The sequence below is a fragment of the Cutaneotrichosporon oleaginosum genome (genome assembly GCF_008065305.1).
Source record: "Cutaneotrichosporon oleaginosum strain ATCC 20508 chromosome Unknown ATCC20508_contig03, whole genome shotgun sequence".
Taxonomy (NCBI): domain Eukaryota; kingdom Fungi; phylum Basidiomycota; class Tremellomycetes; order Trichosporonales; family Trichosporonaceae; genus Cutaneotrichosporon; species Cutaneotrichosporon oleaginosum.
This window is the reverse complement of record NW_027072172.1, coordinates 553,683-578,620: the sequence shown is the minus strand read 5'-3', so window position 1 is coordinate 578,620 and position 24,938 is coordinate 553,683. Positions and strand designations below refer to the sequence as shown.

Here is a 24,938-nt window from a genome sequence, read left to right as displayed (position 1 = left end):
GACCCAGAAGGCGCTCAGCTTCCGAGCGCGCTCGCCCTGTGGCTTACGGCCCCATGTTTACCGACCTGTCCATGTGGACACTGCTGACTGTGGTGGCTGTAATGTTCTGAAGGTAGGCGCAGATCCGCCCGCACGTCATTTAAGAGACGAGGCGCGTAGCTTACTCCCCCACTTTCGAATCATCGTGCCAACGCAATAGATTTGGATGAAAGCGCTGCCAAGAAATGAGGACGCTGCGCGCGAACGCGGTTGGAAATGCCTTCGCGAAATGCGTGCTTGATTGAGCACACCAACAGAGCACTCTGGCGTTCCGCACGAATCCGCATAGCGTACATCCGACGCACGTTTTTCCAACAAGCGTACATTGTTCTGTGAGAATACGCTACTGCAGCCCACTCTCCCTGAGGGAGGTCGCAGCGCGGGCCGTGGCGGCCCGTTGCACCCTGTACATCGCCCGGGTGTTCTTTGCGAGAACTTGGGAAATCGATTCGTCCACAGATACGCCGGTCGCACGCGACGCGAGCTTTAGCGTTCCTAGTGGCGGAGTTCGTGAGGGGGCATAGGCCGGGGTGGGAGGGCTTGGCGGCTGGGCAGGCTGCCCCAGCTCTGGCGTGAGCTGGGCATGTGGCGCTCTCGGTGTTCGGGGGACGGAGGCGGGGGAGCGGGGCGGGCTAGACTGCGACGTACCCGCGGGCAGAGGTGAGAGACTTCGGTGTTCCTGGGAGCGGAGGGCATCGAAAAGAGAAGGTGGGAACATTGACGCGAATTGGACGGAGGCGGAAGGCATGCCATTCAGGCCTTGATGTGGGCAGGAGGGGCGCACCGGTGGTGTGAGGCAATCGCTTCTTGGCAGCGCACGGGCAAAAGAGGGCGAGATAGGTTGGCCAAGGTAGCTGGGGAAAGAGTACGAGGTACCCGCTGCACCGTACTTGGGCGTTGAAGCTGCAGGGGTGGGCGGCGGCGTTGCCGTGGCCATTGTGAGCATGAGAGGATCAGTGGCGATGAGTGTACGATATGAGTTTACACGGTGGCAAGGTGAGGTACAAGTACTCGCCGGCAGCTGATCCAGTCCAGTAGTCACGCGCCGCAAGTTTTTCGGATGGTATGTGGAAACACGGAAGGCGACGTGATCGATGGAAATGGAAGCCCAGAGATGAGGGATGGTCAGAGTTCCGCGAAATATACTCCGCATGCCGTGACGTCAGATCCTGTGTCGCATGTCGCATGACCACACAAACATTGTGATATGTGGCTCAATGATGGCGTACGGAAGAGCTTTCCGTGTTATGCATCGAGCGCGCGAAGGGCGTGCGGCGCGCGTTCCTCCAGGACGAGGCGGCACCACGTCGGGACTGCATGCGGAAGTGGTGGGGAGGGACGGAAGCGATCGGTGTTGTAGCCCTCGTTCGTCTTGTCCGCCATAATGTTGCGCACCGCCAGCAGTGTGTAGGATATGGCGGGGGGTGAATTAGCGTCAAGGAGCGCATTTAGGACGGGGACTCCGTATGCCTCCAGCGCGACCAAGGTGCGTGCCGTCTCCGCGTCCACATATACATGCGTGGGAGACAGTGTGAGGATAGTTATGGCGAGTTTGAGGGCGTGCGCTGGGAAGGGGAGGAAGACGCCGCAGGCTGTGCGAGAGCCGGCCGGAAGATCCCAAGTCGCCACTAAGGCGCCTGGAGCCCAGAGCGTCTGGCCGTCTGCTGAGAGGAGAGCCGCGCTGGGATCGGGGAGCTCGATAGCCATGTGGTCGTGAGCAGCGCGATTGAGTGACGATGGAGAAGGGAGCTAGGGAATAGGTGGTGAGTGAGACAACATGGCTTTAAGGCGATACGTCCTCACACTCTCGCAAGGTAACGAGAGACGAACCTTACGTGGAGAAGCGGGGGTAGAGAAGCACGGCGAAACCCTCTACACAGCCATCGCCGATGTCCGTGCGTCGGGTCGTGCCACTCCCCGGAGCCTCAGTACTAGTACATACACGATGGCACAAGTCTCCCAGGTCGCGTCGGACAATGCTACAAGCTCTAGTCGTCGAACAGCGTCTCGAACTGGGCGTCAGCGCCTCTTGACCATCATTCCTCACCACTCGACCGCTCGGCACCTGTGTAGGACCCAACTCGTCGTCACTCAACACAGTCTCATCGCCAAAGAATGTGGGGTCAGGTTGGAAGTTGGAGTTGGAGTCGCGGCCGCCACTCGAGTTGCGCCTGTTAGACGGGCGATTGTTCTCATGGGGGGTGAGCTCGCGAGAGCCCGGGCGGCTACCGCCGTAGTCGATGACGCTGCGCTTCTCCGGGAGCGCCATACCGACATTGATTTCACGACTTGGATCGTGCTGAAGCCCCTGGGCATTATCGGGGCCGCTTGGCTTGAGTGGCGGCTTGAGCCCCCTCCCCACGCCGCTCGGCTCGGTGCGGCTCAGTTCGCGAGAAAGCTTAGACCCCGCGCTAAGTTCGTGCGAAGCCGTCCGCGTAATCGACTCAGTGTCCAGCGAAGTTCCGCCTCGGCTCGGCTCGACTGGGCGTATGCTCTCTGAGCCTGACCCGCCGTGCAATAAGCTAAACTGGCGTTGTGATATGCTCGAAGAGTTGCCCGAGGCCTGCTGTTGCGCCGCCGCAATGTCGTCTTTCTGAGTCGACATTCGCTGTGTCGGGATGTTGTTGAAGTCGGCCTCGATGTCTTCCCAGCCGCTCGGAATGTCCCCGCCCCGGGGCACCTCGGGATGCTCACCCATGTCGCCCATGTCGTCCATGTCGTCATTATCATCGTCCAGCATCGCTTCAAGGTCAAGGTCACCCAGGCCCGCCAAGTCAAGTACCTCTTGCTGCGTCAAGCGCTGGGACATGGACGGCAAGCTGGCCTGCGATGGGCCGGGCTGAAACAGTGGCTCTGGTCGATCCGGGCCACCACTCTGCGATGCCGAGAACATGCCACCTCCGACGACGGTGACCATCGGGGGCGGCCGTTCCGGTTCCAATGTCATGGTCAGGCTCGCGCGTGGTCGAGCCGAGGTGCGGCGTGAAGCCGTGTTGGGCTTAGGCCCTCGATCACTGGCTACCGACTCGCTCCGCTCACTCTTCACTGCAGTGCTCTGGCTCCGCCTAGAGGCCAGGTCGTTGGCCGGTGCACGCTCGCGCAGGGTGCCATTGGCGGGCACTGGTGCGCCACTGAATGCGTCAGTCTGAGTGGTGGCGAGAGCGCAGAAGATCTTGAACAGCGTCGTCTCATTGCCGAAGCGATCATTGCCGAGGAAAGTCGAGGTCATGGCCATAGGCTGAGATGCCTCGGAAAACCAGAAGTCAAGATCCATGCCGAGCGATTCCGCGAGCTGCAGGGTACCCTGAGGTCAACGAGTGCACTGTATTGCAACGAAGCGACTCACCTTGAACTCGCGCATGGGCAGCGACAACTCCACGACGTCTTGTTCAAGCATGTACTGACCGAAGTCGCGGACATCAAGCGTGACTTCCGTTGCGAGCATACTTGTAGTGGCTGTTTCATAGTTTTTGATCTTAACGTGGCCCTGGGTGAACTGCCATGCCAGATGCGAGTCACCGCGCACCAGGCCGTTGCTGGATGTGCTCGACGTGAATGCGATTGAGAAATGGTCGAGCCAGTCGCGCAAGGTACGCGCTGACACGAGAAAGCCGGAAGGCTGTGACTCAGTGTCAACAACAACACGCAGACCTTCACTGGGATGAAGGTGAAGGATGTGCTTCTTTGTAATACCTGATGTCAGCTGCAACTTCTTCCGGGAGGGCTTGCCATGGTGGTATACAAGCTTGAGCTCGAGATGTGCGGTTCGCGACGCGACACGAATGTCGTCGTCTGAGTCCTCATCGCTGTGATCTGTCCGCGCTCGCAGCCCGCCCTCGGGGTCAAATATTTTGAGGTCGACGCGCTCCACAGTGTTCACGGACGATGCCTTGCCCAGGACGTTGAGAACAGACAGTGGTCAGAAAATGAGGACGTGTTATGGACATATGACCTACCTTGGCGTACAGCTGGCACTTGACGCCGCGCCGCTGCTCGGCCGCGCTGCCTGAACCCTTGTACCGCGAGAAGAAGGCCGGTTCAAGCGCAAAGCACACGTAAGCAGACTTGGTCGAGTTGGTTACGATGAGGTCGCACTTGCATTAGATGAGCACATGAAGCACGAAACTCACAGACTCGCTTGTTGCGCTCATACACAAGTCATCGCCGTACTTGGCTGCACACTGAACCAAACGGGTGAAGTCTGGCGTCAGCTGTCGCATGTTGACAAGTAAACGAGAAGCGGAGAGGGACGCACACTTGATATTAGGCTCGCGAATGGAGGCCTCCATGGTGGCCTGTCCTGCAAGCTCAAGACGAAGACCGGGGAGTGTGGTGGTCGACGATGATGCTAGATGTGCTGAAGATTCCAGACTGCCGACGTTTATGGAGGTGACGTGTTGACAGCTGGACCAACCTCCACCTCCACCTGTCCACCTCCACCGGGTGCGACCTGCCCCACTTTGTTATTGTGATTCCTGAGGTCGCCAAGAGCAACATGTGGCGTCGGGCGCGATCCGCAGTGGCTTTCACGGGACCCTATCGGGACCCCAGTACATGTTCTGCAGTCAGATAATAAGACCAGAGTTCAATTCTCCATCCTCGGCACACGGGCCCCTGCAGTAACTGACACTGTCAAACAGTGGTCAATAAATGGGGCCTTGACGTTGCGTTGACACACGTCGAAGGGAACCTTTTACACGAGGAGAAGGGGTCAAGGGAGTATCTCGACGCTTGTTTGACTTCGGAAAGGGGTCATGCGGGACCCATGTGTAGACACAGTAGGTAGGTTTGTGCTCTACCTCTTCGCGGAAGAGGAAGCATCCCCTAGTTTCCCCAGCTTTTTCCTCTGCTTCGCTCTGCAGGCATTGCCACGAGCACGCGCATTTATCACGAGTTGGGACGTGATTACACAGAAAATTATAGGAAGATACAGCGCCCAGCGCCGCATGGTCTATACCTCGGCCATCACCGTCGCGAAAATAACAAGCGCTGCCGTGCACAGCGACACCTATGCCCGATTATTCGGGCGGAGACATCGAGGAGCAATGAGCGAAGGCTGAATGGTTGTGGGACTTTGGGACTGATTACTCAACATATACAGGCCGTATCTTTGGTGAGAGCTGCCACCTTCAAACAAGGTACGTTGTTACCACCTTTCTGTCTTGATGCTTGAGGGAAATATGAGCTGTCGTGCTACTTAATCTGCGACAGGCTGTGCTACCATCTCCAAATACTGCAGTATTATTATTGGATAACAAGCGGCGAGAGGAGAGAATACTGACATCCTATTTGCGCGGCCATTGACCCCGACCTATAGAGCTGAAGTAGTGTAGCATCTCACTACTGATGCATATATCGCTGGGGCTCGAGCGGCGTCGAGCCCGGAAAGTGGGAAAATATCCAGAGGGAGGCGCTTCCAGCCTGACCTTTAGACTAGCCTCGCCTTTCTGTATACGCTTGCTTGGAACTAGGCCTACAAGAACCGCGAACCTGCTGGACAGTACTGTTGAAGGTCCCACAGTGACTCGGCCGCTGAGGCCGCCATGCATGGGGATTCTGCGGCCGCTTTTCACGCATGCGTCAACCAGGCGTCGTTTTGCAGTTCGCTGGGCAAAGTAAATGAGTTATGCATCCCCGACAACGGCCCAACTACTAACACCGTTGCTGATGCATCTGCGCCCTCGCCTGCGCGGCCATACTCGACGCCCTCCGCCCTTCTACATAGCGGGGCCAGACATCATCATGCCACCGCGCGTGGCTTCTTGCTCTTCTTCTTCCGCTTAATCACCTTCACCTCGACCTCGTCGGCGGGCACATCCGCCCCCGGGGCCGCGCCCTGTGGCGGAGACGGGGCTGGCTCTCGCGGCGGCAGGCCATCGCCCTCTGTGTACTCCTCGTACCGCCCGTGCGGCGTCACGGGCGCGGAGAGGTCGATGGCCGCGAGGCCCGACTTGGCAGCAGTCGCTTGTGCGGTGGGGACGGGCGCTGCGCCCTCAGGCATCTCGCCGGCTCGGTCAAAGTCTATTGGTGGCGCGGCAGTCTTGGGCGTGCGCTTGAGCCTAGTCTTCTTTGGTGCTGCTGTCAGGTTGGTCGAGCGTATACGCACGACTTGATGGCCCAGCCGCTTTCAAGTCATCGTCAAGGCGCACGATGGGGATGTCGTCCACATCGTCATCTGCGTCTGCGTCCTTCTCGTCATACAAGTAATAGGGGTCGTTCTTAGCGCGCTCCCGCCGTGCCGCCTTGCGCTGGTCTTCAGCTAAATAGCGTTACTTGTTACTCACCTTCCGTCGTTCCGCCCGCTCCTCGGGCGTCATATCGCTCTTCTTCTTCTTGCCGCGCCGAGCGCGCTCCTGATCACGCAGTACGCGACGAAGCTCGTCCATGCCGGCGCCACCACCCGTGCCGAGGTCAACCTCACGCTCTGCCTCCTCTTCCTCGGAAGCAGCGTCTTCTTCAATTTCGAGGAAACCACCCCGTGGCACAATTTCAGCTTCGAGGTCGAGGCCCTCGGGGATGCGCACGGCCTCCTGCGCGCGATAGCCGACCGAGTTCAGCTCGTGCCCTGTAAAAAGAGGCTGGAAGAGGAAGAGCGATTTGGGATATGGCGGTTCCCCTTCCTTCGACTCGTTCTCGAAGCCACCGTCCACGCCAGGGATGCCGGACGACGCCCGCGACGGTGGCACGTGCTTAGCCAAATCCGCATCAACAAACGCTAAAAGTTGAGTAAGCTCGAATGCGCGTTCCTGGATATCGATATCGGAAGAGGAGAGGAATGGGGCAAGCCCCTTGCGAACACTCGCAACCACATTCTTGGCCTCGGCGTGCTTCTCCTTAGACCATTCCTCAGATGCTCGCGCGGCGTAGTGCGCGAACACTTTGGCTTCGGCATGGACGGAGAGCACAGCTAGGGAGGGAGCGCTCCGGGGTAGTGATGGTGGAAGAATGTTGGACATGGCGCTTAGCGAGGATCCAAGCTCGCTGGCGTACTCGCCACAGATCCAGACAGCCGCTTCCAGCAGGCCGGCTTCGCAGCCAGATGGGCTCTCATTGGCGCGGTCACGGAGGTCATCGTCGCCCACTGCCTTCTCCAGCACTCGTACCGCGTACCCACGCACGCTCTTGACGCGGCCCACGACATCGAGAAGCATGTCTCGAATTCGTGACCCGAGGTCGACGCGCGAAACGTACGCAACGTCGACAAGTACCGAGACGACCCACTCAAAGTCGGTAACGTTTGCGTACGTGTCACGCGAGATAATGTCGAGCAGTCGCTGTGTTAACAGCAGTCGGTAGCTGTGCGAGAAGGAGATATTCTGCGCAGTCACCGCGGGGTCACTTTTGGCACCGTTCGCCTTCGCCGCCACGGCAGCGAGAGCGCTGACGGCCGACTGCTGTACTGGCTCTTCTGGTGGTGCGAGGTGCGTGAGGAGCTGGTCGACAATAGGTTGGATGTTCTCGCGATCCACCTGGGGTCAGCTATGATCTACGGAGCGAAAAGCTCACCATTGCGGTGATCAGCTCGAGCGCTCGCATGCGAATTGACAAGTCGGCGTCGTCGAGACTTTGCATGATCTCGTCTTGGTACTCGGCGACCATGTTAGGATGTGTGGGTGTAATGTTGACCATTGCCAGAAGCGCAATGTAGCGGACTGTGAAGGTGAGCTGCGACCTTTCCAGCGGGCTTCACAAGACTCACGATTTTGGTCGCCGCCCTCATCGCGTAGATAGCCGCCCAGCTTGTCGACGCAAACGCGGGCAAGCGCGTCGCCTTCTGGTCTATCGGGATCGAGCATGCCACCCACAATACATGTGCGCACGCACTCGTAAAGCAGCGAAATGGCGGAGGTGGAGGAGATGAGGCTGGTGAGTGGTGGAAGAAGCTTGCGCACAAGGCGGGGCTCGAGGGGTGTGAGAATAGCAAACTGGCATCAGCATGCTCACGCACCCTGCGAGCAAACTCACAAGCTTGACGACCTTGATGAGCATCCAGTTGTTGCTCGAGCTGGTGAGGATCGAGAATAACTCGGGCGCGAGGGGGACGTAGTTCTTCCCGCCCTGCCGTCGCGCGAGCTCCATGACGACGTTTACGGTGGCGCCAACGACGCCCTGATCTTCGTCGAGAAGGCGCTCGCGGACACGGGGAAAGCCCTCGCGCAGCCCGTCGGGGTATGCCTCCCAACAAGGAAGGAGGCAGAGGACGGCGCGCTTGCGGATACGCGCGCTCGAGTGTGTGAGTAGCTGCAGCAGGTCGGGGTGGAGTGTGTGTGCGAGCGAGGGAGAGAGGCCGAGGAGGTGCGCGAGTGAGCTGAGCGGAAGCGGCGGGATGGGAAGGTGCGGGCTCATCAGGTCCTTCTTGATCCCATTCACGGTGAGGACGACTTCCTCGGTCTCGCCCGTGAATGCCATCGGCGCAGCCATGTAGCCGAGTTCTGGTGTCAACGCCGGGGACGCGGCCCAATCGACATCGGAAGAAGCGGGACGTACGCTTTTGATGATACCGCGGCGAGCTCATGACCTCGACGACATGGAATGCGAATCCGGTTGGCGGCGGTGTGGGGTAGAGCATCATGAGCTGCCGTTAGCGGGCTTTGTCTTCTCCAGCTGCTGTCTGAGTACCAGAGGGCTTGAATCTGGGGACCCTCTCGCTGGGACTCACATAGCACATCTTCAAAACGGCCTCGGCCTTGAGACTCATGTCCTTGCCGCGAAGCTCGGTGCGGATCTCAGCCATGGCCTCGGCGAGAAAGGCCTCCTCCTGCGCGCGCGACGACGCCTTGTGCGCGCGCAGGCCACGAATAAGGTCCTGCAGCGTGCGCTCAAACATGGCGAGCGTACGACGTGGGTGGGAGTTGAGACCGGGAGATGAGAGTAAATGTTGTGAAATCAGGCAGGCGTGACGCCAGAACGTCAGGTGGAGACCAACCGGGCCGTGGGCGCCGCCGGATGCGACACGTCATTCTCCTCCAGGAGCGCGCGTTCGATTCTTCTTCGAAGCATGCATTCTCCAATACGTCGCATGATCTGCGATGCGCGGCAACCAACATAACACACGCAATGCAATCACAACAAGATACCTAGAGAAAGACAGGACTATAACAGTCTCGAAGTGCAGCTAGCGCTGTATTTGACTCCTCATATCTGCCCTCCCTTCCTTCAGTTGCCCCTTTCGGATCATCAGTACATGCACACTCGATCTCAACTACTTGTTCTCAAACTGCGCCGCAAGCGCGTTAACAGAGCCACGGCTAGCGTGGCCGCCAGGCGGGCGCGGGCCGCGCGCACCCCGAGGTCCACGGAGGCGGCTGGTCTCGCTCGACGTGTTGCGCTTCAGGCTGCCGCTGCTCCCCAGGGCGACAGGTTCGTCTTCAGCTTTACTGGGCGACGACGTGCGGCCCTGCGGCGTCCCCGCGCGCACAGGAGTTGCTGGGCGCTCAGTGGCGGGTGTTGGGGGTACGACGCTGGTCACGGGGAGCTGCGCGGCCCCGCCAATGGGAGAATCAGGGGGCGAGATCATGTGCGGAGGACGCCCGCTCTCGTCGTCGCTTCCCGGCGGCGAAGCCATCGGGGGAGGGCCGTAGCCCAGATTCGCGGGTGCAGCTGTCGGTGCGACGGAAGGTGCCGCTGCTGGTGCCGAGGAAGAAACAGGTGCGGGGACAGGTACAGGCCGAATGGGAGGACCGGAAGAAGGGGGAATCTGCTGACCAACATCTGAGGCGGAGGGACCGGCGGGAGCGCCAGGCTGCTGTGGTGCCTCGCCGTGCGCGGCACGCTGCTGCTGCAGAAGGACAGCCTGTGGGTCTGTGTTGCCTCCCAGGCTGGAGCGCGAGATACGCTGGTCGACGAGCGCGGTGCGCTTACGCACGGGCATGACGCGCTCCTGCTGGTTACGCTTCTCCTCAAGCAGCTTGGGGAACACGTTGGAGTAGTGCTCGAGCAGGTCTTCGAGGAACAGACCCGGCGTGCGGTCCTGGATAGTAAGCTCGGTCTCGTACTGCGGGCGCAGAACGCAGCGGCCGATCGAAAGCGAGAGCTTCTTGATGTAGAGTTCAGCGGGCTCCTCGGTCTTCGTGCCGTCCACGAGATCCTTCCAGTGCTTGATGATGGCATTAAGGGTGAACAGCTGGGAGGCCGGGAGGCGCGAGACGACCGACGTCACTGCGGAGGTCATATCGCGTTCCAAGTCGGCACCGACTGCGGGTCAGCTGTGATCTGATCCGAACCGAGTTCAGTTAACTCACCGGAAGGGTAGATGGCCTTGGCATCCTCCCAACCTTCCCACCCGAGAACCGGAGGGTTGAGTTCCAGGAGCCAAAGTTTCACGACGCCACACACAGTGGGGAGGTTGAACTTCTGCGCGATCGTAGACACCTCGTCAACACGCAGCTGCGAGTGGTTGATAGCGTTGCGCAGCATGTGGGTCTCCTCGAGGGGCACTTCGTAGATCCACGCTTTGCGGCGCTCGTCATCCGGCAAGCTGGCGCCCATGACGCCGATGGCAGTGAGGAGGCCCTCCAGAACGTCCGGGATGGCGTCCTTGGCGCGCTGAGGCGCATTGATAAGCGACTTCCACCCAGTTTCGCCGGACCACCGCCGGAGGTCGATGCCAAAGTTGACATCGGGCACTTCGGACTCGACCGACTCATAGATATGCGGGCGAGGACGGAAGGGACCGGTGCGGCTGCCCTCAATGAGCGCCTTGAGGCTGTTGTTAGCTAGTGCCTCTAGATCAACAGGCGAGAGGACAGATTCCAGTACTCACTCAGCCTCGGGGTTGTATGTCTCAACGGCGAGCGCGGTCGCCTCGTCGCCCTGCGCGAGGCGCTTGGGGAGCTTGGCAAGAGCAACCTCGTAGTGCTTGAGGATGGAGCGGATGACGCCGAGACGCTCACGCTCCCAGCGCTCCCAATTGCGCAGACCGCGCTCGATGCGCTCCTCCATCTCCAGGCGCCGAGCCTCAGCCTCAGAGACGCCAGCATGGTATGCCTCGTTGGCGCGGTTGGCCTCATGGCGGAGACGGATGTGGGCAGGCTCGTTGGACGAGATCGCGGCGGGAAGGTAGCTCTTGGCCCACGAAGGGAGAGCGGCAGACGAGGGCGAGGGAACGGCGGGAAGCGAGAAGCTGCTGATCGATGTCTGAAGGTTGGAGAAGTTGTTGTTGGCGTACTGGCGCGCAGCAGGGGCATTGGAAGCCGCGTAGTTGTAGCCCGAGCTGGCGTACGTGCTGAGGTTCTTGCGCAGACCGGCAACGCTGACGCCCGTGCTCTCAGAAGGGTCGAGCTTGAGCACGAAGAAGACATCGTCCTCCGGCTCAAAGCCATTGCCGACCACGCCCACTCGGGAAAGATGCCCCATGCGGAGCAGCTCATCACCGGCGTCAACACAGCGGTCCCACTCGCCGCCAAGGCCCTCAAGATTATGGGAGAGCCACGAGACAAGCTCCTCGCCGGAGAACGTCTTCTCATAAGTGCCCAGAATCGAGCTCTTCTGGCGCGACGCCAGCGCCTGGCGTGTCGAGAGCTCGGACGATTGAGCCTGCTCACTGCCTGGGGCGGCGTGCGTCGACAGGTACTGGTCAAAGCGGCCGAGGAGCGCCTTGAACGCACGCGGAGCAAGGGCCATGCCGGAGAGGAGGATGAACTCGTTGTTACCCTTCTCGTCAACAGCGCTGGCTGGCTCCTCATTGCTCATCTTCGGGCGGCCATTGGGGTCGGTAGGAGGAATGAAGGCATCCTCGTGAGTGGGGCTTGAGGGCGAGCCAACATCTGCCGGCCGCTCGCCAATCTGCAACTTGGGGGGAGGCGTCTTGACCGAGCCTGAGGGCGATTTGGGACGCTCCACCTTTTTCTCCTCTTCCTCCTTCTGAGCAAGGGGAGGGGGAGGGGGAGGCAAATCCTTGTCGGAGGGGGAGATGGCAGACTGGGAGGCCACCGAGCTCGAGCGCGAGTGCGAGCCGGAGCTAGCGTTCCTCAGCTTCTCGCTGATGCGGTCCGCAACCGTCCCAGAGCGCTTCAGACCAGCGTGCTTGGGTGGTGGCGACTTGGTGTACGCGTCAGGTGACTTGAGCGAAGCTGTTGCAGGGGCGAACTGTGCGCTGCTCGTTAGGACGAGCCACAACACCAACAATTGCGCCCCAAATAACTCACTCGTCCTCGCTCTCGTCGGCCAGGCGCATTTTGTTGGTGTATGCCTGGCGCAGCTTTGGATCAGCGATGTACACAGCATCCCGTGTCGCATGCCAACTCACACTCATAAGCTTGTTCACCTCCTTCTCCCATGAAGCGACCAGGCCACCTTTGCCCAACATGTCGTCACGCGCAGTCTCAACGCGATCCTCGTGGCGCGCCTTCCAGCCGTTGAAGGGGACAAGAATGTGCTCCTGCAGCTCCATGGCCAGGGCGCGGTGCGCCTCGCCGCGGCCCATCGAGGCGCCGCGGAGCGAGAGGAGCGTGTGCTGCAGTGAAGATGTCGAGTTGGTGCTGGGGCTGACATGGGGCTCTAGCAGCGCAGCTGCAAGAGAGTGGTGCGCGCGGGCTTGCGCCTGGGGTCAGTGATTGTTGGGATGGCGGACGAAGCGTTGATCGCGGAAGAAAGTGGCGCGGACAGAAGGTGTAGCGAGCAAGCCCCGGTCACGCGGCACAAGGCGCCGCCCGCGGAGGTCCCTTCACCCAGCGGTGCAACTCACCTCGATGAAATCGGCGACCTCATTGTTCTCAATGGTACCAGCCTCGAGCTGGCGAAAGAGGGTGTCGAGACCAGTGCGGTAGTCTGGGGACCAGAATGAGTTGAAGAAAGTCGAGGGGAGGGTGATGGGAGCGGCGGGTGCCATGGCGCCGAAGTTGCGCGTAGGCTTTCGAGGAGGAACAGAGGATGGGAAGCGAGTTCAAGAAAACGGTGTGGAGAGAGGAGAACTGGGGGATGAGTCGAGAGAGAAAGGGGGGAGGAGGTGGAAGAGCAAGAGGAGATGAGTTGGTGGATGGAGGATGGAGGACGACGAGTGAACGACGCGCTCCCACACGTCCTACCCGGGCCTCTTCAGGGTCCCAGATGGGCCAGATCCCCCTTGAACCAACCGTCATAATGCGGGGTATCGCCCCCTATTAGCGGAATCACTTCCCCTGGCTCAGACATCCTTGCTGCCAGTGCTCCTTGCTTGCACAGCATCCACGACACCGCTATCTCCACAGTCTCAACCAATCCCGCACGCAATCTCATCTAAGGCGTTCTGAACAAGCCGGACTCTGTAGAGGACAGACCACTTCTGGCTCCCGCAACAGATCTCCTTGCCCGTCTGCGCCGTCTACTTGCCATACTGATACCACTTGTCTCGTGTGTCCACAGCCTCTCGACGAACCGCACGAAGCGGGTCGTCCAACGCAACTGCGAGGTCCTTGATCACTCGAGACTTGGAGCCGTGCAGCGTCTCGTACCTGATTGAACTTGGGAATACGCCGAGGGTTGTCAGCGCAGAGATGCGAAGTTTCTGACATGTCAGCGGGCATCGTCCCCAGGCGAGTGGCATAACCTACCCCTGACGATTCCTCGCCCTCCCGGCGAGCAATGGAATGTAGCACACCCTCTAGAATCGACTCCGCCTGCGCATGCAAAAGCTGATCTGTGGCGGTGGAGGAGTTTGCCGTTTCGAGAATGGAGCCAAGCGTAGTGATCACATTTGTGCGCTGCGCTGGACTTGGCAGCGAGAGGGCACGGAGGAGAAGAGGAAGGATCTGGCATCAGTCGACTGGAGCGGTGTTGAGCTCACCGTCGGGAGATCCGTTAGGAGTAGCGACGACGGCACCAGAGGTAGGAGGGACGCGAAAGCGGTGAGGTACGAGCGGCGCGTATTAGCTTCCGCGCCCTGCTCGCCAGCCACAAGCTTGGGGAGTAGGAAGTTCCACAGCCGTTGAGCCCACAGCAGCTGGTAGTTAGCTTGAGATTGCGACGGTTGGAGCTCACCTTGGCCGTCAAATGCGCGCCGCGGCCCTTCTTTCCTTCGGCGAGAATACCAAACGCGGGCGCTACGAGGCCCACGACCTCTGACTCATCAGTAAGCGCGAGTGCGGCGAGCGGATCTTCCATCATCGTGTACGCCAGCTCATCGCGCAGGAGCGACAGTGCCTTGACAGCCTGATGTCAGCACGTCGGATTTTTGGCTAGCTCACAGTGAAATACGACAAAATCGCTGCTGCACGCTTGCCATGCTTGTCACCCAGGACTTCCTCGCGCCAGACGTTCGACAACTCCTGAGTAAGCCACAAGGTGTCAACCTCTGAGCGACGCTTGTTGATGAATGCCGCAACCAAGCTAGCCATCATACCACGCTGCCAGTCGTCGACAGCCGTTGTGTAGATCCACGCAAGCTTGCGCGACCAGAAGTGGGTTGCCGACGTTGGTTCGGGCCATGCCACAGGCGTCTCGGATTTGAGGCCACGGACAAGAGCCGAGTAGATAGCAACGAGGTTTTGCTGCTCCACTCGCGGGGCGTCTGCACCGCTGGCGATAATCGAGCCTTTCGAGACCGGCGCCTCCTTAGGGTTCAGCATGACAGCGCCGAGGTCACCGCCCTCGAAGGCAGCATAAGCTGCCTGGAATGCTGGGCTCTGCTTCCTGCGGTGTCAGTTCGTCTGCCACAGTTAGACTCACTCAGGACTCAGCTCCCAGAACAGCGTCTCCGTGATGGATCCAACGACAACCAAAAGTCTCCTGTCGCGGAACAGAGTCTCTTGGTCCCCGTCAGCATACGCGGCCTTAATGGCGAGCGAGCACAGACGAGGCACAACCTGATTGTAGTGCCGCGCAATGTCCGCGTGCTTTTCTTCGATCTTCTTGTTGATCACCGTCTCAAGCGTGTGCAAAAGGTCCCAGGCGTAGGCAACATCACACTCGCGCTTACTTGGTCCGAATGTGGTCGAGGAGGGCTCAGAGGACGACAAGAGATCCAGTTTGGTTGTGATGCGGATGGTGAGAGTCTCGAAAAGAGCTGGCATTGTGCACAGCTCGGTCAAAGAGCGGAGGACGCTGCGGTACGTCTCACGGAGATCAGAGTCGTCAGGCGCTGGTCCCGCGTCTGGCAGAGCGTGGAATAGGATGGGAAGCGTCAGAGACTGGACCACTTCCGCGTGCACGCCGACAATTGTGCGCAAGCCACTTAGAACAGCAGAACTGATGTGAGCAACCTTGCCTCCCTCAGTTGACGCACCGGACCTCTTCGTCCTTATCATTGATGAGAAGCTCATCCATGCCTCGCACGACTTTTTCGACCTCCAGGCGACTCCAGAAGCCGGGGATCTCCGCAAGGGCGACGCTGCCCTTTATCGCTGGGATCTTGAGATCGATGGTCTGCAATCCCTCGCGGAGCACGTCGAGCAGTGCTTCGCGATACGGCTCAAGGCTGCGCTCGTCGGTCTCTCGGCGAATGGCACCTGAGACCGCGTAAACGGAACGAGCGGCCAGGAGGACGGACGAAATGGCGTGAAGGATAGGAGCGCGGTGACCCGCAACCTTGGGCTGGTCGAAAAGCTTGAACAAGGGAGGGAAAGTCTGCGAGATAGCAAACGCGCCTGCAGATGCTTTAATTAGTTGAATCTCTCGGTGAGTGCTCACGGGAGCCGCGCAGCATGGCAGCGATACACTTTGCCCAGCCCGGGAAGGAGTTCTTGCCTGGGTCCTGCAGACCTTCGACGCACTGGGTGACGATAGTCTGTCCGAGGCCAACCGGCTTGTCATCCATTGTGGGGTAGAGGGTACGCATAAGCGATTCAAGCGCGCCGAGCGCCGCGATCTCAACCGACTTGTCTGAAGAGTAAAGAATCTGCGTAAGCTTACGATCAACAGCCAAGCCTACCTCCGTCTTGATCAGGTCCCAGAACTCCTCGCCACGCTCTCCGACAGCCTCCGCCCCGTACACCGGGAAGCACGCCGCAATTGTCTGCAAAAGGTCTTTCTGCGCATTAGTCGAACTCACCACGACGACAACCCACCATGGTCTGCCCCGACGAGGTCTGGAACTTCTCAAGAAAGAGGGGGAGAGCAACGGGCGCGAACGCCGGCGTGGCCGCCAGCACGCCGCGCAGCGCGACCTTGAGGTCGTCGGCCGAGATGCGATATGGGTCGTTCGGCGGTGGCCGGAACGTGATGGGGAAGTAGCAGAAGGTGACGTCGAACATTTCCTGCTGTTAGCTACCATTGCTTTACAGCCTCACCTCAATCTGCGGGGCGACGTTGAAGTCGCGCAAGATGACCGCATCGAGCTGGAAAAGAAGCATGAGATTACGCGGGTCCTTCTCGCCGTCCACCATCTTGCAGTAGCTCGAGATGAACTCCGGTCCCATGCTCTTGAAAGCTGGTGTGAGTACAGTCCTCATCTTGCCTGCGCGTACGCACCATGCTTATGCCCCGCGAGCAACGCATCGAAGAGGAGGTACACCTGGTACCGGACGGTCTGGGGATATGCGCGCATGTTGACGTTCTCCACGAGGCTGGGTTCAGTCTCGCCTGAAAGGTGTGTGGAACTTACGCGCGATACACTTCCTCAGCTTCGTCGTCGCCGAAGCTCGTGAGCTTCACAAGCACGCCCAGCGCCTTGAGCGCGTGCGGGAGCGCGCCGCCGTCGTCGAGCTTGGAGAGGAAGAAGGCGCGCAGCGTCGCGGCCGCAGGGCGGTTAAACTGCGCGCGGTCCACGCTCGCCACAACGTTCGAGAGGTACTCGAGGCCGCGGGCGCGCACCGCGTCCGTTTCCGACACGAGGAAGGTGCCGAGTGCGCGCACGACGTCGAGCAGCTTCGTGTTGCCCGCATTGATGCCTGCGTCAGCGCCTGTGGGAGGGGCACGTACTTTGCACGAGCTCAGGCGACGGGTCGGGCTCGGCGCTGGCCAGTTGCGTGTCCACGATACGTTGGACGTCGAGGGCCATGGTGGATGAGCCGAAGAGGAAGATGACAAAATGGGACGTAATCGAGATTCGACGGAATCCACTTCGGACAGGTGACCGTGCCTGGATAAGAGACCGGTTCGGGGTCATGCTTCCGAGACGGGCCTCTCGAACTGATGCCAGCGATTCAAGCACAGTGACATACAATACACACAGACTACAGTACAGATCTCCAACATCTCTCTGCTAGCTGCTCAGCAGCGACCTCTACCATACCTTGGAGAACATGCCCTTGCCCGCCGCCTTTGCGCTCTCCTTCGCGACAGCCGTCCGCGCAGCCTGGAAGTACTGCCCTGCTGCTTTGCCAGCATGGTCGAGATGCTCGCCTAGCGTGTCGAGCGCATCGCCGCGACGGTCCAGTCCCTCCCGCATCTGGGAGTATGCGTCGCGGCGCTCCCGTGCATCCGCATCAGGCGCGCGCACCTTGCGCACCGCCGTGTTCTTCACTTTGACGTCCTTGGGCTTCGCCTGCTCTGGCTCGGGCTTGGGGGGTTCGCCCCACGTGATGGCGTCGCCCCAAGTCAAGAGAGGCTTGCGTGGCGGAGGAGGAGGCTTGGGAGGTGCAGCGCGCACTGGGGAGATGAGCGAGTCGAGAGACGCGCCGGTGATGGGGCCGGCGCCCCACATCCACCCGAAGTAAGAGGCGGAGAGAGGGGTGGGCTGCACTGGCGTGGGGGTCTTGAGGTAGCATGGGTCGATGCGCGGTGGGAACGGCTTGCGGAAGTGGAAGAGTGTGCGGAGCGTGATGTCCAGCGGGCCTGCGTACTCAACGAAATCGCCTGAGCGGTCGTCAAAGCTGAGGTGGCCGATGGGGCGATTCGTGCCAAAGAAAAGGTCGCGGCGGGTGATGAACTCAAGCTGAGGCGCGCTGTAGACGAGAGCACTCCCCGCCGTCGTCAGGGCGACGAGAATGCGCTTGCCGTGCCGCGTGATGTAGTGCACAGACGCAAGGTCCTCCTCGAGCTCGACCTTTGCGAACCGCTCGCCGTTGAAATTAACAGCAACACGGATGGTGCGCTTGCACGCCGCGATCCAGAGGCAATGCGGAGGTGCCTCCTTCGTCCACTTGCCCTCTGCGGCAGGGTCACTGACCACCTGCGACAGCGCCTCGGGAGAGGCCAGCAGCTCGTTGCCCGTGACCGGGTCGAGCAGGTACGACGCCAGCGGTGAAGCGAGACTGTCATTCTGGAACGTGGGCGGCTTGGGGTCGACGAGCCACTCGCCCAGCACATTGTTAAGGCCGTATATCTTCGTTTTGCTGCTGTTAGCTGCCACACGAAAACCGAAAGCTCACCCGCTCTGGTACGATACGATCAGGCGCGGCCGCAGCGCCTGGTCACCGCCGATGCCCGAGATGGTCCAGCGCATGGCGCCGATCTGCGACCCCTCAGCGGCCACATTTTGCGGGTGGGCCTTGCGCTTCCGCCGCTTCATCGTGCGCCCCTCGCCGTCAAATCCTTCGCGGAGGATCACGTCCGGACCACGCATGTCCAGAATCGCGAGCGAGTTCTGCTCGTATGCAACGGCAATAAAGCCTAGAGTCAGCATACCGACGCACGCACGACAGCTTACCTATGTCGGAAACGGCACAAGAAACTACGGCGCCACGGCGCACCGTACAGATCGCGACGGGCTTGAAGCCGTCAGTCGTCCAGTTGGCCATGTGCCCAATCTCGGTCAGCTCCTCGACCCACTCCTGCTGGGGAAAGTAGCTGCCGTTGGTAGGCGCGTCGTCTTCGTCCTCCTCCCGCATACCAGGAGAGAGCGGGGACGAGGGCATGGAGTGTGAAGTGTGCTTCGCTTCGCCGAACTTGGCGACCAGCACCTCGCCCGTCGCAAAGGTCAGGACGCACTCGAGTGTCTCTCGCGCGAGGTGGACGCCCGTGATCTGGACTTTGGCGCGGTCCGTCGCCCAGAGCTTCGCGAGGGGGAGGTGGGCGACGTCACGGTGCCGCAGAATGCGTCCGACGTGAATCGTGAGATGCGGGAGCGGATTGGGATACTCAAACACGAGCGGCGTGGGGAGGAGAAGGATGTGAGGGCTGATGTCCCAGAACCGGACGGTGCAGTCAGAGTGCCACGTCGCCAGGACGCGGTAGTTCTCCATTTTTGCGACCTTGAGATCGGGCGCGCCTGCCGAGTGGAGATCTGGGACGGCGAGACCACCACGGAGGGGTACGCGGGGCACGCTCTCAGCCCCCTCGTTCGCGATCGCGTGCTCGAGGAGACGCATGAACGTCTCGGTGGGCAGGGAGATGAGCCTAGTACCAAGCACAGTCAAGCCGCCCGACCACAGCTGCGACGGCACACGGAGACGGCGGCGTACTGACCGCTGACCTGTTGTCGTACTGAGCGCCAGGCTCGAGACCGACGCCGCCGGCGAGCGGCCGGGCGTCGATGCCGTCCACGGGAAGCGCCAAGATGACGCACTCTGCCCGCTCTGAACGCGCTGTGCCGCCGGGCCTCTCGGCACCGGAGTCATAGCCACGAGATCCTCGTTGCCTGGCGTGACGTACGTCTTCCTGCCGAGCACCGGCGGCGGATTATCGGACCGGGGCGGTGGGAAGACGTACGCCTCGAGCTGGCGTTTTGCGGACGGGTCGGAGGGCTCAGGAAGGTTCGCGTCGGGTGTGAGGAGGACGAAGAGCGTGATGGCGTCATGTGCCATATTGAAGTATGGGCTGTTGCGGGGCAGGAGGACAAAGTCCTCAGGTGGCGTCTTGGTGGGGTAGCTAGACGTGCCCGTCGGGGCCAAGCTGTCGCGGAATGCCTGCCGCTCCGCCGAGGTCAGGCCTTCAGACAAGATGGCGGCCTTCTTCGTCGCAGCGCTGGGAGGCGGTGGCGTGTACGCCGGGAACTGGAGGAGGTTGATGCCGGGCTTCTCGCCGGGGCTTTGGCCGCCGAGGACGACGAGCAGCGTCTCGCCGCGCTCGGCGTACTCGGCCGTCGCGTTGGTGAGGGGCAGCTCGGAAGACACGGCGAGAAGCTTGAGCGTGGCCTGGTCTGGAAATCCGGCCCATGCGAGCTTGAAGATAGGTTCGCGATTCGCCCCGGCGGCGGGGGGAATGCGCGCGGAGAGGACGGGCATGCCCTCAATCTCGTGCGTCGCCTCGAGTGCGGGCGGTGCGCCGGGGATCGCGCCGGCCTCCATGAGCGCCTCGGCGTCGGGGACATGCACGTCCTCGTGGGTGAGCGTGCGCACCATGAACGGCTTGTCGGCGTCGGCGTACGCCCAGAACGCGATGCAGCCGTCGGCGTGTCCCACGGCGAAGACCAGTCCGTCAGGGCGCCAGGTGATGCTGGTCACGGCGGGCTGGCGCTCGCTCCACAACGCGTCGTCATGGTAGCTCCCGCCGCCGGGCGCACCAGGAGGCAGCGTGAGTTCGAACGTCCTCGCTGTTTCGCGCTTCTGGAAGTCGTAGGCCACCACGCCGCCCTCGTACCCAATCAGCAGGATGTTGAGGTCGCGCGGGTTCATCGCCATGCATGTTGCTTGTGGGCTGAAGTCAGCGACGCCAGAAGAATACCCACCCTCCAACAGTCCGTTGTCGCCCGGGCACACCAGAGCGCACCAGACGCTCCTCGTACAGCGCCCACAGATTTGGGATCTTGAACTTGCTCATCGTCGCCTGCCGCTGATCCCACGCGAGCGTGACGCCGTCACGCATGGCCAGCAACATGTGGGTGTAGCTCGGGAGAGGCTGCTCGATAGCGGTGATTTCGCCAAAGACGGGGTAGCTTGCCTCCTTGGTCGGGAGCGGCGGCGTGACATTGGGATTTGAGTTCTCGGAGATGTTGTTGAGGGCGAACGAGTGGAGCGTGTTGGTCTCGTCAATGACGACTAGGCGCGAGTGTCCCGGGTGGAACGCGAGGAACTTGACGCCCGCAGTCCCGACGGGAAGCGTGAACTGGAACGCGGGGCTGCCATAAACATGCACAGCACCGCCGCTGCCGACGGCCATGAGTGAGAGGAGGGGATCGACGGCGATGGCGGTGACTTCGCCGCCGAGGCCGAGACGGCGGAGCTGGCCATGGCGGTAGAACGAGGTCTCGCGGAGGGTGCCAGTGTAGTCAGTTGTCGGGGAGAGGGCAGGCCCCTTTTGTGACCTAAACATGGCGCGCGATGGAGATGATGGAGACGATGCGGAGGGGTTTGAGGAGATATCAGAAGACTTGCCAGGCTTGGAGGAGAGAAACGCGCTGAGCGCGTGCGGACGGGGCATGGTGGCGCATCGGAGGGAGTGGGGGGTGAGAGGGAGGAACAACAAGGGATGACGAGGGCAGAGCACGACGCCGGGGCTCGCGTCGCTCTTGCGCCAGTGAAAGCCTGGGTGCGGGAGAGATCTTCCAGGCTCCCTAAAGCGCCATTGTTGGCGTCCAGGTCGTTGCGAGACAGCGGCTGAGCGGGTCGAGCGGCGCGAGCGGAAAGCGCAGAGGAGCGAGGAGCGAGACGGAAAGATGCCAAGATCCCATCCCTGGATATCAATAGATGGCGCCGGCGTGTGCCTGAACGTAAATACTCGCGTTCTGCGCATGGCCGCGCATGACTTGCTCAGCCGCAGGCGGCGGACCGTCTCACGTGGGGCAGCACGGCCGACAGGGTCTACGATGACAGCGATGCGGCAAAAGGTTATCGGGCAGGTGTGCGCACTACAGTACTCTGAGAAGACTATAATCCTTCTCGTTGCCGTCGAGCTTGAGAGGATCAAAGCACTTCGGACACCACCGGAACTGAGGAATAATGCTGCGACCCGACGCTCCGGATTACTCGGCTCAGCGCGTCCTACAGGGACGCGACGCTCGCAGGGCAAAGATCGTGACCTCTCGCGACCTCTTTGGGTCCTCTTGTGTACTGAGCCTGACCTCTGACCTCTTCAACGTCCGCTTGCTTTCCCCCCGCTCACGACTCGCCCCTCGCTCCTTCTCACGTATCCTCTGCATGCAGTCTATATACACGCCGCGCCTAGGCCGCGACACGCCGTTGAGAGCCCAGGCCCGAGTTGAAGCCTCGCCCACGCCCAGCGAACCCACGCCCACGGCCGCCGCCGCGCGCACCCCCGCCCCTCCGCTCCTGGCGGGGGCGGCCGTCAGCCGTCCCGTCGCGAGGGCCAGAGCGTTCAGCACCCGGTGCCGAGCCGAGCTTGACGTCAAGCGCCTTCTCGTTCTGCTCGACGAGGCCGACGCAGCGCTCAGCCAGCTGCTGTGCCAGGCGCTGCACCTCGGTCTGCTCGACGCGGTGGAAGACGACAACTTGGTCAATCTGGTCCAGCGACGCCGCAATCTCGTCCGTGTAGATCATGCGCGAGATGATCGATGTCACGCTCTGCTGGGGCAGCGAGAACATGTCGGCGAGGTGGGCAAGGGAGAGGGACGCGTAGTAGGGCGCGTAGGTGAAGAGGTAGGTGCGGAGACCCTCCTCCTGGATCTTGCGAGCAAGCATCTCAGTGACTTGGTCCACGTCGTCGAGGAGAGTCCAAATCTTGGCGCTCAAGATCAGGTCACGGGCACGCTCCCACTCGCCAGCCTCAAGCGCCTTGGACGCCTTGATGATGTAATCCCTGGTAATGTCCGGGGGACCCATGAAGGCGACCTTCTCGGCATTGTCAAGGTAGCGCTTGAACGTCTTGGAGGCGATGCGGCGCTTCTGGTCCTCGGTGTCGGCGGCGGCGAGAAGGGGGATCTCAACAAGCATGCACGAGGTGAGGTAAGCAGCCTCGAGCAGCTCGATGTTGAGGTGCATGTGGAAGGGAAGGAGGCGGCGCTTCTCGATAAGCTCCTGCTCGGGCGAGAGCGTGTTCGAGTAGCGCTGGATGGCCTGCGCCAAGAGCTCCTTGGTGCGGGTGCTCTGGAACATGTCTGCAAGGATGGTCTGGCAGTCGTGAATGTAGCCGTTGCGGAAGGCGGCGAGGCCGAGCTGCATGAGCGCACGGTTGTACATGATCTGGGTCGCGACGTCGGCATGCTGGATCGTGTCGTGCAGGTGCGACATGAGCAAAAGGTCGCGCGCCTGGTGGTACCGTGCGTGCATGGCGTGGTTGAAGATGTGGGCCAAGATGGCGCGGGCACGGAGCAAGGGCGCGTCCGACTGGTAAATGAACACGCAAAGAGCGTGCACCAACTCGCTAGGGGTGCGCTTGGCGCCGAAGGGGGTAATGGCCGTCTCAAGTTTGCTGGCAGCAGCGGCCTTGTTGACGGCAGCCTCGAAGTGGTCGATAATAGCATCGGGCTTGCCGTAAACATGCTCGAGGCGGCGCATAACCGCACGGGCAGTCTGGTCGGCCCAGGCCTCACGCTCAAACAGCACCTGCGACTTGACAATGGCGACGTACAGAGGCGCCTCCTCGCGGAGACGAGCAATGTACTCGGTACCGTGCTCGAGGGCGTCGGTGTGCTGGAGAGTCTTGGTAAACTCATTGTCTAGGTTCTCAAGCAGGCTGACGACGTTCCCGCGGATGCCGACACGGCCCTTCTCTGTCTCCGGGGTGCGCTCGTCCAGCTCCTCGTACTCCTCGACATCGCCCTTCACCACGTAGTCCTTGTTTTCAAGGAGGATGGTGATGAGCTGGTCGTACTCGCGAAGGCACGAGACCCACGAGTCGTGGGGGATAGAGGCGAGGTTGGTCGAGTAATCAAGGCGGGCGGGGATGAGGGCAAGCAGAACACGGAGACGCTGGTAAGTCGTCTCTGAAACCTCCAGGAGCTTCGTGAGGATGCGGATGGTCTCGGCACGGTCCGTGTTCTTGCGGCCGCGCTGCTCGAAGATCTCCTTAAGAGTCTTGAACACACCGTCGGCCGTCAGGTTGAGCTGGCGGCCACCACGGCCGACAGTCGCAAACCCTGCCTCGTCCTCGCCGTCCTGTGCCTCGGTACGCTGCGCCTTCTTCTCAGCCTTGGGGGGGACATTGGCTTTGGCGTAGGCCTCGGCGTACGCCTCAGTGTCCTCCTTGTACTGGGCAATCTGGGTCTCGAACGTCTTGAGCTGCTTCTTGAGCGTCTGACGAATCGAGTTGACGGCCTTGCCCTTGTTGGCGGGCATCTTCTTCTTGGCCGACTTCTCAGACTTGATCGTCTCGTTGACGACGTCGTCAAGCTCAGTCAGGGCACCGAGGAAGGCAGGAGGGATATGGCCAGCGGGAGGGGTCGAGGAGGCAATCATGGAGGCGTGGTGGCGCGTGATGAAGCGGAGCAGCTTGTCAAGCTCGTTGTTGGCCGCCACCCAGTCGCACGCGGCGCCGCCGGCCTTGGTCGCGTTCTGGAGGCTGTTGATCGCGGCCTCCATCTCGGCGAAGCTGATCGTCAGTTCTTGTCTCCTGTCCTCGTTTTCGCCACCTGCGCCGACCTACCGCTTGTCCTTTGCAGACATGACGCGGATCTTCTCCTCGTCGTCCGAGTCCTCGTCCGAGTCCGAGTCGCCGCCATCGCGCAGGAACATGTTCGCGCGCTGCTGTTAGCTGATGTGCTGGGTCCTTTGTCCCACCTTGTTGCGGGGGGCGTCTTCGTCTTCGTCGCTGCTCATCTCCTCCTCCTCGTCCGAGCTCTCCTCATCGCTGTCGCTGTCGCTGCCAGCGAGGAACTTGGACGCCAGAGTCTTCTTCTTTGGCTTCTCGTCCTCCGAGCCGGACTGGGAGAGGATGGACTCCTCGTCCGACTCAGAGTCGCTGCTGTCGGAACCGCCAAGACGGGCAAAGAACGACATTTTGGTAGTAGTGGGATGTGTGGTGGTGGGGGGAAGGGGGGATTCGCGCTCGCGGGTACGCTAAAAAGGTCTTTCTAGCGTGCTGTTCGTGTTCTGTCGGCGTGGGACGGGACACTCGGCGCGTTTTGTGGGTTGCTCGAGAGCGGGGTTGGGTGGCTCGACACGCCGATGGACAAAGGTCCAGGTCGTCAAAAGCTCGCAGAGAAGTCGATGCCACAGTGTGAAAATGCCGGAAATGCCGGGGGTTAGCTACAGGTCTCTAATCCACAGTTT

At 61.0% G+C, this 24,938-nt stretch overlaps 7 protein-coding genes across 7 annotated transcripts; all 7 read right to left on the bottom strand.

Annotated features, from left to right (window-relative positions):
- Positions 1 to 1,284: 1,284 nt before the first annotated feature.
- On the bottom strand, positions 1,285 to 1,746 carry COLE_03411 (uncharacterized protein; the record flags this gene model as incomplete). Its single annotated transcript, XM_018425235.1, has 1 exon — positions 1,285 to 1,746. One exon carries the CDS (start codon positions 1,744 to 1,746, stop codon positions 1,285 to 1,287), a length of 462 nt encoding a protein of 153 aa, XP_018280558.1.
- Positions 1,747 to 2,027: 281 nt separating this feature from the next.
- On the bottom strand, positions 2,028 to 4,328 carry COLE_03410 (uncharacterized protein; the record flags this gene model as incomplete). Its single annotated transcript, XM_018425236.1, has 6 exons — positions 2,028 to 2,051; positions 2,087 to 3,343; positions 3,386 to 3,928; positions 3,996 to 4,133; positions 4,170 to 4,240; positions 4,295 to 4,328. The coding sequence occupies 6 exons, from the start codon at positions 4,326 to 4,328 to the stop codon at positions 2,028 to 2,030; spliced, it is 2,067 nt and encodes a 688-aa protein (XP_018280559.1).
- Positions 4,329 to 6,098: 1,770 nt separating this feature from the next.
- COLE_03409 (uncharacterized protein) lies at positions 6,099 to 8,866 on the bottom strand (the record flags this gene model as incomplete). Its single annotated transcript, XM_018422520.2, has 7 exons — positions 6,099 to 6,287; positions 6,324 to 7,508; positions 7,546 to 7,691; positions 7,739 to 7,964; positions 8,005 to 8,471; positions 8,527 to 8,614; positions 8,699 to 8,866. 7 exons carry the CDS (start codon positions 8,864 to 8,866, stop codon positions 6,099 to 6,101), a joined length of 2,469 nt encoding a protein of 822 aa, XP_018280560.1.
- A 375-nt stretch (positions 8,867 to 9,241) lies between these two features.
- Positions 9,242 to 12,868, bottom strand: COLE_03408 (uncharacterized protein; the record flags this gene model as incomplete). Its single annotated transcript, XM_018420746.2, has 6 exons — positions 9,242 to 10,233; positions 10,281 to 10,744; positions 10,802 to 12,133; positions 12,186 to 12,238; positions 12,287 to 12,580; positions 12,725 to 12,868. The coding sequence occupies 6 exons, from the start codon at positions 12,866 to 12,868 to the stop codon at positions 9,242 to 9,244; spliced, it is 3,279 nt and encodes a 1,092-aa protein (XP_018280561.1).
- A 471-nt stretch (positions 12,869 to 13,339) lies between these two features.
- COLE_03407 (uncharacterized protein) lies at positions 13,340 to 16,951 on the bottom strand (the record flags this gene model as incomplete). Its single annotated transcript, XM_018422521.2, has 14 exons — positions 13,340 to 13,522; positions 13,569 to 13,766; positions 13,802 to 13,957; positions 13,996 to 14,166; positions 14,202 to 14,646; positions 14,683 to 15,201; positions 15,239 to 15,608; positions 15,643 to 15,850; positions 15,884 to 15,982; positions 16,020 to 16,208; positions 16,242 to 16,381; positions 16,423 to 16,517; positions 16,556 to 16,841; positions 16,873 to 16,951. 14 exons carry the CDS (start codon positions 16,949 to 16,951, stop codon positions 13,340 to 13,342), a joined length of 3,138 nt encoding a protein of 1,045 aa, XP_018280562.1.
- Positions 16,952 to 17,176: 225 nt separating this feature from the next.
- On the bottom strand, positions 17,177 to 21,192 carry COLE_03406 (uncharacterized protein; the record flags this gene model as incomplete). The annotated part of the gene is made up of 4 exons (XM_018420747.2): positions 17,177 to 18,227; positions 18,264 to 18,504; positions 18,542 to 20,469; positions 20,501 to 21,192. The coding sequence occupies 4 exons, from the start codon at positions 21,190 to 21,192 to the stop codon at positions 17,177 to 17,179; spliced, it is 3,912 nt and encodes a 1,303-aa protein (XP_018280563.1).
- A 740-nt stretch (positions 21,193 to 21,932) lies between these two features.
- On the bottom strand, positions 21,933 to 24,665 carry COLE_03405 (uncharacterized protein; the record flags this gene model as incomplete). The annotated part of the gene is made up of 3 exons (XM_018421239.2): positions 21,933 to 24,258; positions 24,313 to 24,410; positions 24,447 to 24,665. 3 exons carry the CDS (start codon positions 24,663 to 24,665, stop codon positions 21,933 to 21,935), a joined length of 2,643 nt encoding a protein of 880 aa, XP_018280564.1.
- Positions 24,666 to 24,938: the final 273 nt, after the last annotated feature.